This window comes from Stegodyphus dumicola, chromosome 3 (assembly GCF_044657685.1).
Source record: "Stegodyphus dumicola isolate Sdum_Otavi_A_Nest chromosome 3, ASM4465768v1".
In the NCBI taxonomy this organism is placed as follows: Eukaryota; Metazoa; Arthropoda; class Arachnida; order Araneae; family Eresidae; genus Stegodyphus; species Stegodyphus dumicola.
In genome coordinates this window covers 257,301,206-257,318,620 of record NC_140770.1, presented here as the reverse complement: position 1 = coordinate 257,318,620, position 17,415 = coordinate 257,301,206, and the positions used below count along the sequence as shown (strand labels likewise).

Here is a 17,415-nt window from a genome sequence, read left to right as displayed (position 1 = left end):
TAGGTAATAAAACAAATTCCAAATTTTGGCTTCGAGTGGAGGACTACATTATTCAAAATTTGATGTCTCTACGTACCGTTGTTTTTTCACAATGCGAGAAATATACATACATTCATGCAGATTCTTCATTATTTAATTTTTGTAAATATTTGGTGGTTCTAATATTTGGTGGCAACAATTTGCAAAGTGAAATGCCATTTTATAATGGACGCCGCCATATGCCAAAACGAAATTAATAGCCCTTCTGTGCATATTACTCCTTTGGGCTAAATATTTTATCATTTTGATTTATGCCAGGAAAACCGCATTAAAACAGGCAGCTAGTTTACGTTACAAGCATGGTATCATACCAAACTTAATTTTGCGAAGTCTTAAATTAAAAATTAAAAAAAAAAAAATCATGCTCTGTGTTCATTACAACTAGCCTGTAAGAAAAATTTTACTTCCCAATTTGTCATCCAGTTCTCATTTCGTAAGGGGAAATAAATCCTTCTTGCTTGCATGCTATAAGTATATTTATAAGATGTAATATAATTCGTTAAATCTTAAACTGTACGAGATTTTTTTTCTTTCTAAAACTGAATAGTAATTTATTGTTATTTATTGCGAGCAGCAGCATTGTGTATTTCACGAAGGTTTTATTTTGTATGTGGTTGGTAAGATAAAGCAAATGAAAAAATGGTTAAACGAGAAAAAAGAACAGTAAATGCCACTTCCGCATCACGTCTCGAACGCATTTTCCCATCCTATCCTCCATGGTCAGTACTTTAACGATTCGCCAGGTGGCGACCAATTCTCGTGACGTCATCAAAAATAATGGCCCGCTTCTTCAATTGAGTGGCGACTGCTACCGCCGCACATGTTTTGCCTTATTTGATGGTTTATGTGTGAACGGCGCGTTGTGCTGAAGCTCTGTCACAGATTTTTTGAGCATTTTGGATAGTTTTCATTTGTTTCTCTGGATTCTTTTGGCAAGAGAACTGCTTCGTTGAGTGGTTTTTATCGTACTTAAACCATGGCTTGGTATCGGATGAAGAGATTTACGCGGATAGTTCGCATCTCGAAGAAAAGGTAAGTTTTACAAAATTATACATTTTTTGGGGTCAAAATTTACTTTTTGAGTAATATGTTTAAAATATACGAGATTTTGATAGTTATACGACATTAGGTAATTATTAAGGAAATATTATTTCCCTTTCTGTAATAGATCATAAAGTGTCGTTATTGTTTATCTTGAAGATAAATATAATATCAATAAAAATAGTACAATCCGTTTTCCCTTTGCTACTCTTATGCAAAATCGTACAGCGTTCTCTGCTTTGTTTGGATACTCAATGGATTGTTTTTATTTCGAGGAGGGGATGTTGAGATGAGAACAAAGAACAGAAAGATAACTGCAGTCAACCTCTTATACTCCGAGAAAGAGATTAACCGGTCTCTGTATAAAAAAATTCTTACTCATTGCAAAACGATGGTAAAATTCCTATCCCGAAAAATCAGCGTAATACAAAACTGTCTACGGGAGTTACAAACAGGAAAAGAAAAGTGTATGGGCTAATAATAGTTGTAGAAGGTTAAGACCAAGAAGCATTTGAGAACAGTTCCCAACCGCCACAGAGCGGAATTTAAGTATACTGTTTACGGAATACATAAAAATTATTAAAGCTACCGTTAATGTAAAACCTGCTCTATCTTAAAGGGAAATGAAGCTATATACATGAATTAATTTTCGATTGAACATTGACTGGTATTAAGATGCAAGCAACTTTATTGTCGCAGGAAAGAGTTTAGATTAGCAAAGGATTTGATGAACTTTATAAATGGCCATAAAACAATACTGGGAATTTTGGTTTGATGTTTTTAATTGTATTTTTGTTTTAATCTGTATTGGATCTGCTACGATAACCATGAAGCCGATGATTATCGTCCAGGAGGGTTGCAGCCCACTCATATATTAAATTACAAAAGTAATGTAAACAAAAGATTCACGTGAATAGTTTGGTGTGCTTTATTAAGGGCAAAGCACTTCAGGACTATCTCCCTAAGGGGAGAAATATTTTCGTGGTGTACTTGTAAGAAAAAATGCCTTTTATTCAGCATTGTGAATGAGGAAGAAACAGAAATAATTTCGAACGCTGATTCATGTAATTAAAGGAATTTCCAAATTGAAATGCTTGAAAGCAGAGGTAAATTGTTAATATTTTTATAATATGGATTATTTCATTATCTTGTGTTTTTATCAGCCCTCGATTTAATGTGATTTTGCGTTGATCATGGATGTCTGTTCCAGTGTTACCTCTGTTAATCGGGAGTTGATTCTAGTCAAAGAGGCAAATGATTCTTTACGACATAATCTTCCATTACTGTCTGTTTACCAACGGATAAATCACCGTTGAATAACACTTGTTCAACCTAGTGTCGAAACTGGCTGAATGCATAGATTTTCCACACCCTACGTGTAATTTACTTTTAAAAGTTAAAAGTAGCTTGCTAATTACTAAAGATTAAAGTGGTAAAGTTTACTGACTTACTAGTAAGTAAAGTTTAAAGCTTTTCAGTTGCTGCTAAGGTACTTTTAAAAATCACTGCATCCAGATCCTAAAGAAGATGATTTTGAGTACATCGCTGCCATCTAATTAATAATACCAAGTTTTACATTAATTGGATGCTCTGACCACCTTCTAGAACTATTAATTGGACGGAGCTATTAATTTGGAATCCCAGAACTATTAATTTGGAATTAGCTATTAATTGCTATTAGTTGGACGTTGTGACTACCTCCCAGAACGAAGAAATAGCTTCTAATATAAACTTGCTTCTGCATTTCGCACGAGTATGAAAATCCCTTATGCCCAGCCTCATTAGCCATCACACTTAAAATGTCTTCCACGAAGGCATCTATCCCCTTAGGTAGATAGTCTTCGTGTGCTTTGCCATAAACAAACAAAATTTTAGTCGCTGAAAAAAAATAATAATAATAATCTGGGTCGATCCATGAATGTTACGACATATAGCCATTGGTCAATAACCCATGGACAAAGTTTGACCTTGAATAAGATGTTCACGAATAGAATTTAACTTCCCGGTGTAAATAATACCGCCACTGAACAGATTTCAACAATCATTTGATGAAAATATCAGTAGGAAACAAAAATTTTGCTTATTTCCGAAGCTCTGTCTCTTGGCTATACTAAGAAATATATCGCATTAAACCGGCTCTAAAACGAGCTGATTTTGGTCTGCTGTGAAGGTGGCATTCTTCAGGAAGTAATTTCAACTTCAATGTTTATTTACTTTGTCAAAAAGTTTGGTCACTTCTCAAGGTAGTCGTCGCCATCGTGAAATGATTCGCCAAGAGAGTTTTAGAAATTACTCATCTTTCTTAGAAGAGTTTAACGCAATGGCGATTTTGACTTAAAAAAATTATTACTCTTAAAGTCAGTTTAGGAAATAGCTTTCGCATGTATCGCATTTGACATATGGAATGCGGATGTCATTTCTGCAAGGCCGCTTACTAAATTTCTATTTGTTTGGTATATAAATTTCTTTTTGAAGTAAAATTTAAAGCATGTATAAATATTAGCTATAGATGTAAAGGGATATTTTAGTTGAATGTAGTAGAGAGAAATTTAAATTTCAGAAAAAAAGGTCTGTCAGCTATCATAATCTTATTAATCTTGATTTGTTATGACCTTTAGTTTTCAAAACTTGTTTACTGTTGATTCAATCAAAGCCTCTCTGCCAGAATTATGGACTTCTCTATTTTTTACTGGCATTTTTCCATCGTCAAGATGGGCAGTCAATATAGAAATCCATGAAAATTCCCAGGTCAGCAACAGAAAATGAAATGAAAGACGAAATTTTAAACCTGGTTTTAAATACTTATGAAAACAAATCTGAATTTTGCACTCTCACTTGCTGAAAAAGCATTGGTAAAAGTTAGTTGGCAAATGCGGCGACCTTCTTTAAAAAGATAGCCAAACTATTGATACTTATCGTAGGTCTCCAAATGATAAAAAAAACACTTTAGGAATTTTAAATACAAGCTTTAATTAGGAAATCAGAGTTATGTGTGTATTATATGTATTATATAATGCATTACTGTTTGTTGTGTATAATGATCTTTATTCGCTTAAAAAACAGAATTTAAAAAAAAATTCGGCATCGCGCACAACCTCGGCATTGCGCACCGGATCATCATTCTCTAATGATGGAGAAAGTAACGTTACCTGATTAAAATCATTACCTAACGATGAAATGGTCAACTACAGCGTGCACTCGGTACCTCACTTTAGCCGAAGCGTTTTCACTAAAAATATTCTACATTACTTTTAACCTAGATTCTTTCTCTTGAAACTCTTTAAACGCTTCATAAACTCTGCCTTTGTGGTACTAAATAGAATGTCACTTTTTTTTTTTTGTCAAGATCTTTAAACCAACGTAGAAATATGTTTTTCAACCATTGCCGTTAGGTAGGGTAAAGGTCAAATCCCCAAACGTGACTATAGAAAAGCAGAATATATAAAGTTGGTTGGTTCTTTAGTTTATACGACTAGAATTTTCTGTTTTACACAAGGTATGCCTTTGTAGAAAATTTTCTTAAGGAAACTCACTCTTATCCACACGGGAAAACCCATGAAAGCGGCTATACAGTCAGTCCTACCATAGAGATCGAATTAGACGTGCTCATTTCACCAGTTCACTCTCCCATTGGTAAGCGAGTTAGACTTGAAAAACACACTCTACTCACTTTTGCTAATCTATCCCCCGTCCCTTCCCCAAGATCCCATTCAATTGAAAATGTTTATACAGTGTGATTTGGATTAAGGATTGAACTTTAAATTTAGTTGTGATAAATTGCACTAAAGCTGCTTGCCCATTAGAAAATTACCTTCGTAAAACTTTATAATTATACTGATTCGTATTTACGGTACATACGAAGATGGCGAAATACGAAAATTCTATATAGATAGGAAATTCAACAGCCAGGAGCAAAATGCGAGAACTATCAAAGTTTTTTTTTTTTTTTTTTTTTTTGGTACTATTCCATTTTGAGGACCGTAAAAAATTGCAGCGAAAATGTATGCGCAAAAGCGCCAAATCTAGCAAACGCGCCCATTTAACAGCGCGCCAAATCTAGCGTACGCACTGATTTCAAATTGCGTAATTTTAGATAGTTCTATATTTCTCTAGACGGCATTGAAATACTAGTTTAATTTTTAAATCCTTTTTTATTTCAAATCCTTTTTTGATATCCTATAGATTTAACAATTTTGGAACTGTCCATGACGAAAAGTCTGCAATCCATGTACACATCGACCTATTTTCACTTTAAAAAAAATCACAAAAATGGCACTGCGCACACCCTTGACTTTATCTATGTACACATCGGCCTATTTTCACTTAAAAAGTAAAAGAAAATTGATAAAAATTCAATTGTTTTTAACCTTGTAAAAATTGCCAAACAAATAAGTGGGCGATTCTGCACTTTACCAAGAATTTTTCAAAGAAAAGGCATCATTCATTATAGAAAATTATGTTTGAACAACCAACAAAATGAAATTATGCTTTAGCGATAACTCGGTAGCGAAACAGCGATGCAGGAATCCGTTCAGTTATGTTTAGCTTTTTTTTATATAAATTATAAAAATGATTTGAAATAGTTATTTACTCTTATGCTTCCATTCAGTCAGGTTTAGCCTTTTTCATATAAATTATAATAATAAAAAAGTATTATATGAAATTAACCTTTTATCTAAATTAAAACAATAATCTTTAAATAGTTATTTACTATTATACTTCTTTCTTGCGTTAGGGTTGCCGCAATTATTTTTGGCAGCACTGGCATCAACGATAGTTTGGAGATTTTTTACGGTCCTCAAAACGGAATAGTACCTTTTTTTTTATGAATTTGCAGTAGCGAAACAATTGAGTTGTCGTTTGGTAAAAATATAAAGAAGTTTCAAATATCTTACCGGGCGATAGTCTAACCTTTTAAATTTATTTTATATTGCTACACGGAAAGGGAGGGATGCTGCATGGAAGTCCATTTAAGGGAAAGTAGCTCGTATCCACCTTACACATAGGGAAAATCGCGAAAACGCCCATGTAGACCCCGGAACGGACTACCAGTGTTCTGTGGCTTTTCCCACTCGGCCGCTAGTGGGCGTTGTTATGATATTTGAAAATAATATTTCAAGTACTAGGTACAAATAATAGTTTCCTTAGGTGCTTCGAATCTGAGTTGTAGTCGTGGTGATGTTTCGGGTCTGAAACACTGCCCCAAAAGTTGCAGATGTTTGGATCTGGATGATATTGTTTCATCTGTCGAGTAATCATTAACCTGTAGATATTTTTCTGGCATATTTGAAGGATGGTATTTGTGAAAACAGCTCAAATGATTTGGATGCTTTAAAAACGGACATTATTATCGTTATACAAAAAATGAAAGCTCTCCATTTCAATAAAATATATATAGTATATATAAAAACATGCTTTGTTATTTGGGTCTTTGCTGCTTTGTTGAACTAAAATCATTTCTGAAGATTTCTGTAACCACCATTGGTAGCTGATAAGCTGGAGCATTTTCATTAATCCATTTATTTTAATGGCATTGTGTAAAATTCTATGGAAAATAGATGCTTGGAGTAGAATTCGCTCAAAAAATTTTAAATATTTTATTTCTTAAGCCAGTATTTTATTTCGACTATATTTTTGCAGAATAAAAATGGAGAAACAAGTACATAAAATTTTAATCATATGTAGATTAAATTATGATATAAATTCTGCTTAAATGTTTAAGGTAATCTCGGTTGAAATTAGTTCCTGTTGCTTGTTCCGGTATGAACAACATTAATGCAGTCATGCTCATCGCTTTAATCATTGACTCTGATCAAACATGGTCAAAGAACTTGGGTATGCTCTAGTGATAATGACCGGGCTAACCAAGTCATTATTAAGATAATGGGTTAAAGCTGGAAATTAAATTGCATACACAACTAACAGGAAAAAACTGATATTTAAATTTTGAAAAATTTGCAGTCACTTTGCTTAAATGGCATATTACAATAAACTATGACATTTATTGAATATATATAAGCATGTTAGAACAATATTAATATGTATTTAAAATGTACACGGTTGTATATACGATGTTTTCGAGCTGATAAGTATATTTTGAAAGAGGCGAATGATATGGCAAACTACCAGATTTTTTTAAACACCTTTATAGCTTCGACCTCGGGAATTTTGTGTCCCGGCAAAATAGAAAGTACCCGCTACTTGAAGGAAACATTTGTTGCAAGTATCGTGCACAATAGCTCCAGTGAAATAAATTTACATCTATGTATTAAATAATTTTTTTCTTTTTTGATGCCAGTGCTGCCAAAAATAATTGCGGCTACCCTAACGCAAGAAAGGAAGTATAATAGTAAATAACTATCTAAGATTCTTGTTTTAATTTAGATGAAAGATTAATTTCATATAATATTTTTTATTATTATAATTCATATAAAAAAGGATAAACATAACTGAATGGAAGCAATAAGAGTAAATAACTATTTCAGATCATTATTATAATTTATATAAAAGAAGGCTAAACGTAACTGAGCGCTTACCGAGATATCGCTAAAGCATTACTTTATAGTTAGTAAAATATAATTTTCTGTAATAAATGATGCCTTTTCTTTGAAAAAAATTGTATTGCAAACTTGTCACTCGACAAGGTCGACGTGTACATGGATACCGCGTATGTGCAATTCTTAAAAACGCGCAAAGCAGTGGGCGATTCTGCACTTTCTCCCAATTTCGCACCTAATCTTCGTCATGATTAAGCTCTTTTGTTCCATAGAAGTTCTAGCATAAGCGTAATTCGGCTAGCAGATTGTTGGAAAAAATGTTGAGTAATTTACTTCGTGAAAACAAAATGACATCCCCCAAAAAAACTAGCAGGTTGGTGTAGTTGGTCGCCAAATTTTCGCCAAGTTACCATAATCCGAAGATTCACCCTATCTAAACTTACGCAATTTGAAATCAGCGTGTACGCTAGATTTGGCGCGCTGTTAAATAGACGCGTTTGCTAGATTTGGCGCTTTTGCGCATACACTTTCGCTGCAATTTTTTTACGGTCCTCAAAAACAGAATAATACCCAGGGCTCTAATACTTGGTGACAACAATCTGAAAAGTGAAACGCCGTTTATAATGAACCTACGCAAAATGCCAAAACGAAATCAATAGCCCTTCTGGTCAAATTACCGATTTGAACTAAAAAAACAGAAGTACAACTAAATATCTGTGCATCAAATAGCAAATAAATACACACAGTTAATAATACCTTAAAGATAATTCGTAGTAAGTATAGAAAATTTAAATACGTGTTTGCAGTTTTGGCAATAAGTATTTTAATATTCTTGGCACTTTTTCGAAGAGAAGAACGCATATCCGTTATTAACAAGTTAAAGAATTTACTAACCAATATAGAGCCAGGTATTTAAAATTAGACTTTGGAGTGTAGCATTAAAATTGAGTTATAAGTACTTACCACTTGCGCTGATCATAGAGAGAGACAATTAGAATATCAACAGAGTAACTGTTGAACTTCCCATCATCTGTAGCATGCTGCATCAATTTATAATCCTGACTATAATATTTATTCTTCACCGTATGCAACTGTAAAATAATATTTATTCGTCTTAACCCTTTGTAGCACAGTGTATCCTGTCTGGACACACCTAAAAATTTCTTTCTGTACGCACAGAAAAATTGAATGAAAAAGGATTTATAGGTTACTCTGAAACTTTTTGTATTTATAGTAGATGGCAGCTCAACACAAACAAGTCCATACATTTTAGTCATGTTTAGTTTTTTAAGACCCTCATTTTTCAAAGAAATCTTCCAGAATTTTTTTAGGGTATAAAAGGAATTGTTTGAAAAGAAATTTCCATGTTATTGTTTTGGCTGTATGATAATCTCCTTATTCTACATTAGTTTTAAATTTTTACCTTGAAATGTTGCCTAAAATCAAACGGCGAACCCTAGGTGTGCCTAGACCGGGCTCACCGATAATGTAGGACAACTGAGAGTCTGTATTCTTTGTTTCTCCGCATCTCATCGGTCGGTTCATTGACAAGAATGCTCGTTTCAGCACTCTTTTCGAAGCTCTGTTCAATAAGTGCTATCTTCACAGAATTTTACTTGTGTACTCCTCTAGGCCTAATTAGACTGCTTACCTTTTTTTTTTTTTTTTTTTAAATCAAAACTCCAACTTTAAAAGGTAGCCTGCCGGAAGGGTTAACGTTGGATCTAATGAGGTAATCTCCAGTTCCATCGCTCTAATGTATTTATAATAATTTTTTCCTAGCTTATATTTATTCTACTGTACGTGGAGGTATTCATATCAAACCCTTTTCAAGCCTTCTTGGCAATTTAACAATAACCTCATCTCGTTGATTTCCAAAACTGCCTCAGACTCATGTAAATTGAACGACAATAATTTCCTCTTAGCCACTAGTTGAAATATATTAATTTCCTAATTTTTTAAGCCAAAAAGGGCGTCAACCCGATTAAGTTACATTAGTCTCGAAACGGAATCGGCGGCATATCATTTTAGATATCTGAATCACATTTCAAATTGTGGTCAGGAAATATTATCACAACATTGTGTTAAATTTATTAACTAAACATCATTTTCTTCGCACTTACGCCACATAAAATTCAGTTGAATAGCTAAAAGCACAAAATATTTAAAAACAGCATATCTTTAGAATTTCTAATACACAGCCTTGCGCGCTGGACGCAACAATGAACAATGTTTTAACGTACATTGTTGCCACTACTCGCGTTCAGATGGCTGAATTTGTTAAAAATTCATTAAAGTTTTATAAAACATAAAACATGAAATATAAAATTCGAAATTCGGGAAAATAGTGCATAATAATAAAGCTAAAAAGACAAAAAAGGGGGGTTAGCAGAAATCAGAGCAAATGCGAGCTCAGATAGAGCATAGATAACCGTTATCGAACCCTTTCCGGAGACGTTAAAATCTGAGCCCTTGTAGATTTTATTTTTAAAATATGGCTAAATTCCTTTCAAAGCGCTTCATAAATAGTGAATTGCAAACTGGTTAGAACCTACATTTATATTATGATGCCGCAAAAACAGGAAGATTTCTGAAAGAAATTAATTGTTCGCGCAGTCGTTAACATACTTAGAAATGATAACTGAAAATGCAACATTATCATAAGTAACGTTAAAGTAAAATGGCCGTTGATTCTGAATTACCTCAAGATATTTCGTAAGAGAGCAACATATTGTTAGCTTTCTTAATGAATCTAAATTATCACATTTAAGGAAGTAAAATGCTTGTCATTTTCACCGTTTGAATCTTTACAACGTTTATTTTTTGGACAATTTACGTTTGTCCAACAATGTCTTTTCCTACAAAAATTAGATTATAATGAAAGGCAGGGCATTGAAGGAAGGCAGGATCAATTATTCTGTTATTCTCTGTCGTGGGGAAAGATGGTCTGGGATCTTTCAGTCATGCTGATTTTAGTTGGCGTCCATTCAGAGCCAGTGCCGCCCGCAAGCGCCCACTTTTTGCGGGCGATAAATTCTGCTGTCCGGTGCCTTTTAAATTCTAGAAATTTTACCGCCACCAAATTTTGCTTCTTAGTGCTTCTCCTAAATTCTAATAACTTAACATCCCTACATTTTTCTGCTCAATTCTTCTCTAAATTCTAAATTGTATCCAAACCTCAGTGATGCCGCCCGGTGCCGCTGTGCCAATTGCAACAGCTCTGGCGTGGGCCTTTCATCCTATAAAAGCTGAGCTCAAAGCTGAATACTGTTAAGAGAAATTCATTAATGTAATAGTAAACATTTGAAATACTTGGCGAAGTTCTCTTTCATATTAATTGTAAGTAAAGAACTCCATCATTGATTTTCTAAATTATAAAATGAGTTTTTTTTTTTTTTTTTTTTTTTTTTTTTTTTTTTTTTTAGTTTAAAGGTGTCCAATCCTCTAGTCCCCCAGGGACTATTGTTTGCGTTTTGCTATTTTGCGTCGAATCACTCTGAATGTCCGTTTCACTTTTCAAACTGTTGCCACCAAATATTATCGCCTTGTATTATATTTGAAGCAACTAAATAATGACGAATTTGCATAAGTGTATGTATATTTCCCGCAGTGTGATAAAACAACGGTACCTAGAGACATCGAATTTTGAATAACGTAATCCTACTGCGCGAATATGGGCATCTGGAAGCCCAAATTTGAAAATTTGTTTTATTATCGATTTCATATTTTGTAAAAGTTTAACGAATTTTTGATTAACAAACTCAAGGATTTCGAGAGCAATGGCAACGTTGTATAGAAAAAATATTTGTATCTCCAGCTCTTGAGACTGTGTATCGGAAATTCTGAAGATATGCTCTATCTAAAACTATTTTGCAATATTGCTTTTGAACTGAATTTTATGCTTTAAGTGCGAAGATCATGATGTTTAATAAATAAAGGTAACACACAAAATGCTAAAAAAAAAAACGCCCGTTAGGACGTAATTTAAAATCTGAAACCTTTCAGATTTTTTTTCTGAGTGTAATTCAAGAATATGCCTTTTACAGTAATAAATTTCTGTTGGTTTAGACTTCTGTCTGAGGACCAGACAATTTTATTCAGTAGCTATGAACACTATTTTATTGCTTTTAGTTTGCGTTTTTTTGTAAATTTCACATTTACGTGGATAATTATGAGTGATTTATGAGTCATTTTGTGCTTCATGAATGCTTTTATGAGTTTTAACTGCAGTGCGGTATATTGTAAGAACTGTCGAAGAGTTAAATATGTCTTCTGATTTACTGGTTTTTCCATCATTACTGCGTACTTCTTTTTCTATTGTTACATTTAAATCTGAATTAGGAGATTAAATTTGTCAATATTTTATATATACATTTATTTTGTTGACTCAATAAAGAATACGATATCTTCTATTAAAGTTAGTGTATTTCTCTTGCATTTGTTAAACGTTTGCTTCCGAAATTCTAACTGTTTATTATGTGTGTTCTCGTTTCATGAATACTTTTACATTAGAGTTAATTACATTGTATTAATTTAGAATGATTATTTAACAGCTAAGTAGATTTTCATTTAATGAAGCACAGCATATTTTAACCAAATCAACAGTAGAGTTTGTATAAGTTGGAGTTTTGTCAAAAAACTTCTTAAGCGTTTAGGAGCGAAAACAAAATGAGTTTGTCATATCGTATTGTAAAAATTAGAAATTCAGAAAACTCGAAAATACTCTCCAAGTCAGATACTTCTAAACCACTATATGAATGGGTCGCTATAAATGATCTGTTTTAAAACAGCGAGTAACGATGTAACAAAAATGATTTTTAACCCAAGACTTTTACTAATTTTTTCGCATTTTGAATAATTTTTGGAAATTTCGGTGTTTTAAAAAATGCGTCAAACATTTTTGTTGTAGAAGTATGAACCTATAGTAAAGCTGAAAAACAGTAAAACAGTTTATGGAATCATAAAAGTAAAAAAAAAAAAAAAAAAATGTCACACTAAAGTTAATGATTAATCAAAGAAGACTCGTTAAACGTTAACCTTCTTTAAAAAAATCTGAGCTAAAAGTCTAAAGCTTTCAAATATTATATTACGCATTTCTTTCATTTGTATACATACACACGTTTCGAGACCATCTGAGCTAAAAATATTTAAAAAGAGGCTATCTTTAGAATTTCCGATAGACAGTCTCGCGCGCCGGAGATAAAAATGTTTTATTCCGTACAATGTTGCCATTGCTCGCTTTGAAATTGTTGAGTTTGTTAATCAAAAATTCGTTAAAGTTTTACAAAATATGAAACAAACAATTAAACAAATTCCAAATTTGGGCTTCAGATGCCCATATTCGGGTGGAGGACTACGTTATTCGGAATTTAATGGCTCTAGATACCGTGTTTTTTTTTATTTTTTTGCATTGAGAGAAATATGCATACATTCATACTGATTCTTCATTATTTAATTTCCTTAAATATAGTACAGGGCTATAGATACCTATATTTGTTGGCGACAATTTGAAAAGTGGTAGAACGCTTTTAGTGTTTCAACACAAAATGCTGTTTTGAGACTAATAGCCCTTCTGCGCTTACGCGTCTTTGGGTTAAAAAACATAAAATGAGCGTATTTACATATATCAATATTTTTCAAATCATTCAAATGCGAACCCTTAAATATCTCCATTTAATATAAAATGGACTTGCACCACTTTCAAAGAAAACGCCTGTTAGGATTGATGAATTGTGATTTAGTTCGAGATTCACCAAAATTATCTTTAACTAAAAAAATTATCATAAATACTTCGAAACAGCTGCTGAAATATTTATAGTAAAACTTGCTTTTTGTTCTTAGAGAAAACAAACCTTTGTGAAATCAAATTGTAAAACACTATCTACATTATAATAGGTTTTTGACTGTATGATTTTACTTTTAGCTGTTGAGTGTTTTCGTCGCCAGAGATTCGAAACAATTTGGCGCTTGCAGAAAAGAGAGACAAATTTAGGCTTACGAGCTTTCTCTGCATAATATTTACTGCAATTCACCTGTCTAAGCATTAAACATGAGAATAAAAAGTACTGTACATACATGTTTTACAAGTTCATTGCTTTGTTGTACTAAGTACAAAAAAATTATTATAGCAGTGACATAAAACACTTAATTTTATTGCTATAGACAGACATTCGAGCTAACCGTGGTAAATTTGTGGAATCCGCAATAAAAATATTTTGGTTTTTTATTTAAATGAAAGTTATGTATGACATAATATATCGTGTTAGTTATACATATCCGTTTGCTGATTTAGTTAAAATTTCCTATTTATAAGACACATTTTAATGTTTTATTCTTGTTTGTTTCAGCCACATAATTCAGGATATATTTTTAAATTTTTCCAAAAGAATGCATTTGATTTCTTTGAAACACGGTCGAAAACATGGAAATGGATTTTAACGATATTTAAATAGACTCGTTTAATGAATATTTTCGCAAACAATGCAACTACAATACCGCTTCTGCATCTTTGCAGTATGTTATAGAACGCTAGATTTAATGCAGTACGTATGTTTCATACATAATTTAAGTTTGAATTGATAATTTAGGTATAATAAGCCAATATAAATGATGAATATAGTAACAATACATTGTCCTGTACACTGCGTTGAGTGTTTACAGCTACAGAAGTCACATTTCAAACCCTCGATAGCCACTTCAAAGTAATATATGTTGATAGCGCTGGGTGGCACTAACTTAGTAGTAGCATATTTTTGCATATAATTATCGTTACCCTTTTATGTATTGTCCTTGGATAAGACCGCTAGACATCGGTAGTTTAGTAAACAGGTTGGGTGCATAGGTATTTTCGTTTTTTCTCATACAAGCCAGTTTACTTTTTGTTTATTATTTTGTAAACGTACCAGTTTACCAAATTGAGAAAGGTTCTTTGCTAACCGGGTCCACCAGCGGCCGAGAATAAAGACACTGAAAACTGTTCCACTCAATTTCGAATACCAGGGAAGGGGCTGGCTGCATGAGCGTTTGTGTAGTTTTACTCATGTGCAACGGGGTACGAGCCAGTTTCCCTAAGAAAACACGCAACGAAGACATCCATCTCTTTAGACAACCAGCCCTCGCGCCCTTTAACGTGTTTAGTTAAACGTGTAAGTTTTGGTAGTTACTATGAACATATTCAGGAATAAATATGTAAAGCTGCTGAGTAATATCGGCCTTAATAATTTTCCGATAGCCGCGTGTGAATGAATTTTAGTCATCCATACAATATTCTTTTCATGAATATTCTTGAAACATTATGTGGAAATTTAGGTTAAATAAATAGGACACTTAGTAATACCATATTCCTAACTGCGGTTCTTTTAAATATCATGTTTTCTAAAGACGTTACTATTGAGGTGTATTCATGTATAAAAAGTTGCAATTTAAGACGTGGAAGTAAATTATTGATTGCTAGTTCTCTAAAAATGCCATATGATGATTTGCGATTATGCAGTTTATGCTTTTTCCGTTGAAAAATGCACCTTTAAAATTTGTTAAGTTTTTCTGTTAATACTAACGAATGTGCACATAACCGCCCAACCGGTATAGTGGCTAGCGTGGCTGACTGCCATGCCGAAGGGCCTGGGTTCAAATCCCGGAGAAGCATGGATGTTTGTAAATGTATAGTGTCGGTGCGGCATGGCGGCACTGTAAATATGCGGCGAGCCGAAGGTCCTCTCGCCTGGTTTGGTGGAAGGGGAGAGGGGTGGGAGACCCTCGAACCCGTCCCCCCTGGGATGCTCTCCATCAAAATTGGGGAGGGAACTGAGCCAAATCGCACTGTCATCTTAAGGTGCTCAAGGCTGTTGCCAACGGCAGGCGTAATCTTGCGCTTCTTGCCACGTGGAATTTCGTGGGCTTGGGCCGATGTTACTGTCAGGCAAGTGAGCATAAGTAACAACAACGTGTAGATACAAACCTAACTTGTTCAAATGTGAAATGTATATTTTCATTTTTGAAATACAGGATTAATATAAGTTTTGATTCCATTCGTTGTATTTATTTACAAATTATATTACATATAAATTGGACCATAATGTATTTTTATTTTAGATGCGTGAATCATTAAGAATCACTAAGACGTTTCTATTTATTGCGTAGTTCGTTCCTTTTAATATTTCTTTGTATACTGAAATTTTCGATGTTTCGATCTTTTACAAAACGCAGAAATATGTGTATACACATCATGATTGCAATACGTGCATTTTATTATTATTTAACGGTATCTATAGTATAACCCTGCATGACCTTTTCTCTCAATATTTTGACAATTCCTTTTTTCCTCGAATGTTTCTTTAACAACTAAAAGAATAAAATATGCTGCTACTTAATATTCCATCTTTGTCTTTTAGCGGCGTGCAAAACTTAAAGGAACATTAGATTTTTATCAACAATTCTGTACTATAGTAGCCTAGATATGAGAAAATTATTCAAACGTTAGCTCTGAAGATGCTGAATCGATAAGAAAAAAAAAGCGAAACAGTAAGGGACACAAAATGCACAGAGGCCTTATTCGGATTCGGTTGCATTGTACTTATTTGCGGGGTTTCAAATGAATCACTGTCAGACATGAAATAAAAGACGACTCTTGCTCGGGATGCGATAACCTCCAACGGCGTTGCATGTTTTGCTTGCTCGTAATTTGATCAATTGATCTCGAGGCTGGTAAATTTTTTATTCTATCTTTTGCTCTAAAAATTCGCTGTCATTGCCTGTTTATCTGTCATGTTTGTTTTTAACTGCAGAGCGGTTGCCAAAGAGTGTGGTCGTGATTGCTGCATTTGCAAATATAGCAGTCAATATAGCAATCAAATTTTTCAGTGGGTGAAGGATTGCACGCGGAAAAAAGGTCGATCTATTCGAATAATGTCCTCGTTTTTCGTTAATAGAATTCCCATTAATGAACAGTTGCAATATGACAAAATGTCGCTTGATCATCCGTAATGAAAATCTCGGGGTCAAACTGCTTTGGTACACGGGACAGGATTATTTCACAATAGTAACAATAACCAGTTTTCACACCAGCATCCAATATCTGCAGCTACTCATCCATCACAATGCCTCCTCAAACGAGAATACCACAACTACCATATTAATAGTTTGCAGAAATGTGGTGGAAGCATCATGCGCAATATTCTTGCCAGATTGGCCGATGTTCAGAATCAACGCTGAGACTGAATGTACTGTCATTTGTAAAAAACCACCTTGCCTTGCTGCTCTGTTGTCTAGTTCTTTTGTTCTAATGTCTATGGAGAGCTATTAAAGTGCAAAACTTACTGGCCACCGAATAAAAAAAAAATCTGCTTTTGTGAAACAGTGCACTGTGTGTCTGTGAACTGTGTTGATATATTTGTCGTGCGTTGTGGAATCATCTGGTTGTAGTAGAACCAAAATACCTAGCTCTAATTGGTCCCATGCGTTTTTCAGTTGCTTTTGCTGTGTGTTGTTTGTTGATAAGACTATAAAACAATTTCTACTGGAGACAATGGGCGATCATTACCAATCCTCAGACCTCTGACCTTAACACTCTGACCGGCGCGGGGTTCCACAAAGAAAGCCCATATTTCTGAAAACTTCCATGAGAAAGAAATATTATCTTGATTCAAATACTGAAATGCCCCTGGTATTTTATACCTGGATTTACGTATTTGTAATATATTGCCTTGGTATTTTAATATATTGCTTGGACATATTTTAAGTTGCACGTATATATACGTTTTTACAGATATCAACAAAAAATATTCTAAGCCGTATATATAAGTGTATATATATATATACACGGCCTTGCCGGTCAGACAGT

General features: G+C 33.6%; 1 protein-coding gene across 1 annotated transcript in view; it reads left to right on the top strand.

Moving 5' to 3' along the window:
- Window positions 1-872: 872 nt before the first annotated feature.
- The window catches only part of LOC118191550 (uncharacterized), a 731,912-nt gene continuing 715,369 nt past the window's right edge, over window positions 873-17,415 (top strand). The window contains exon 1 of the mRNA XM_085814069.1: window positions 873-1,071. Within this exon, the coding sequence (XP_085670195.1) occupies window positions 1,016-1,071 (56 nt within the window). The 5' untranslated portion in view covers window positions 873-1,015. The remainder of the gene's footprint in view (window positions 1,072-17,415) is intronic.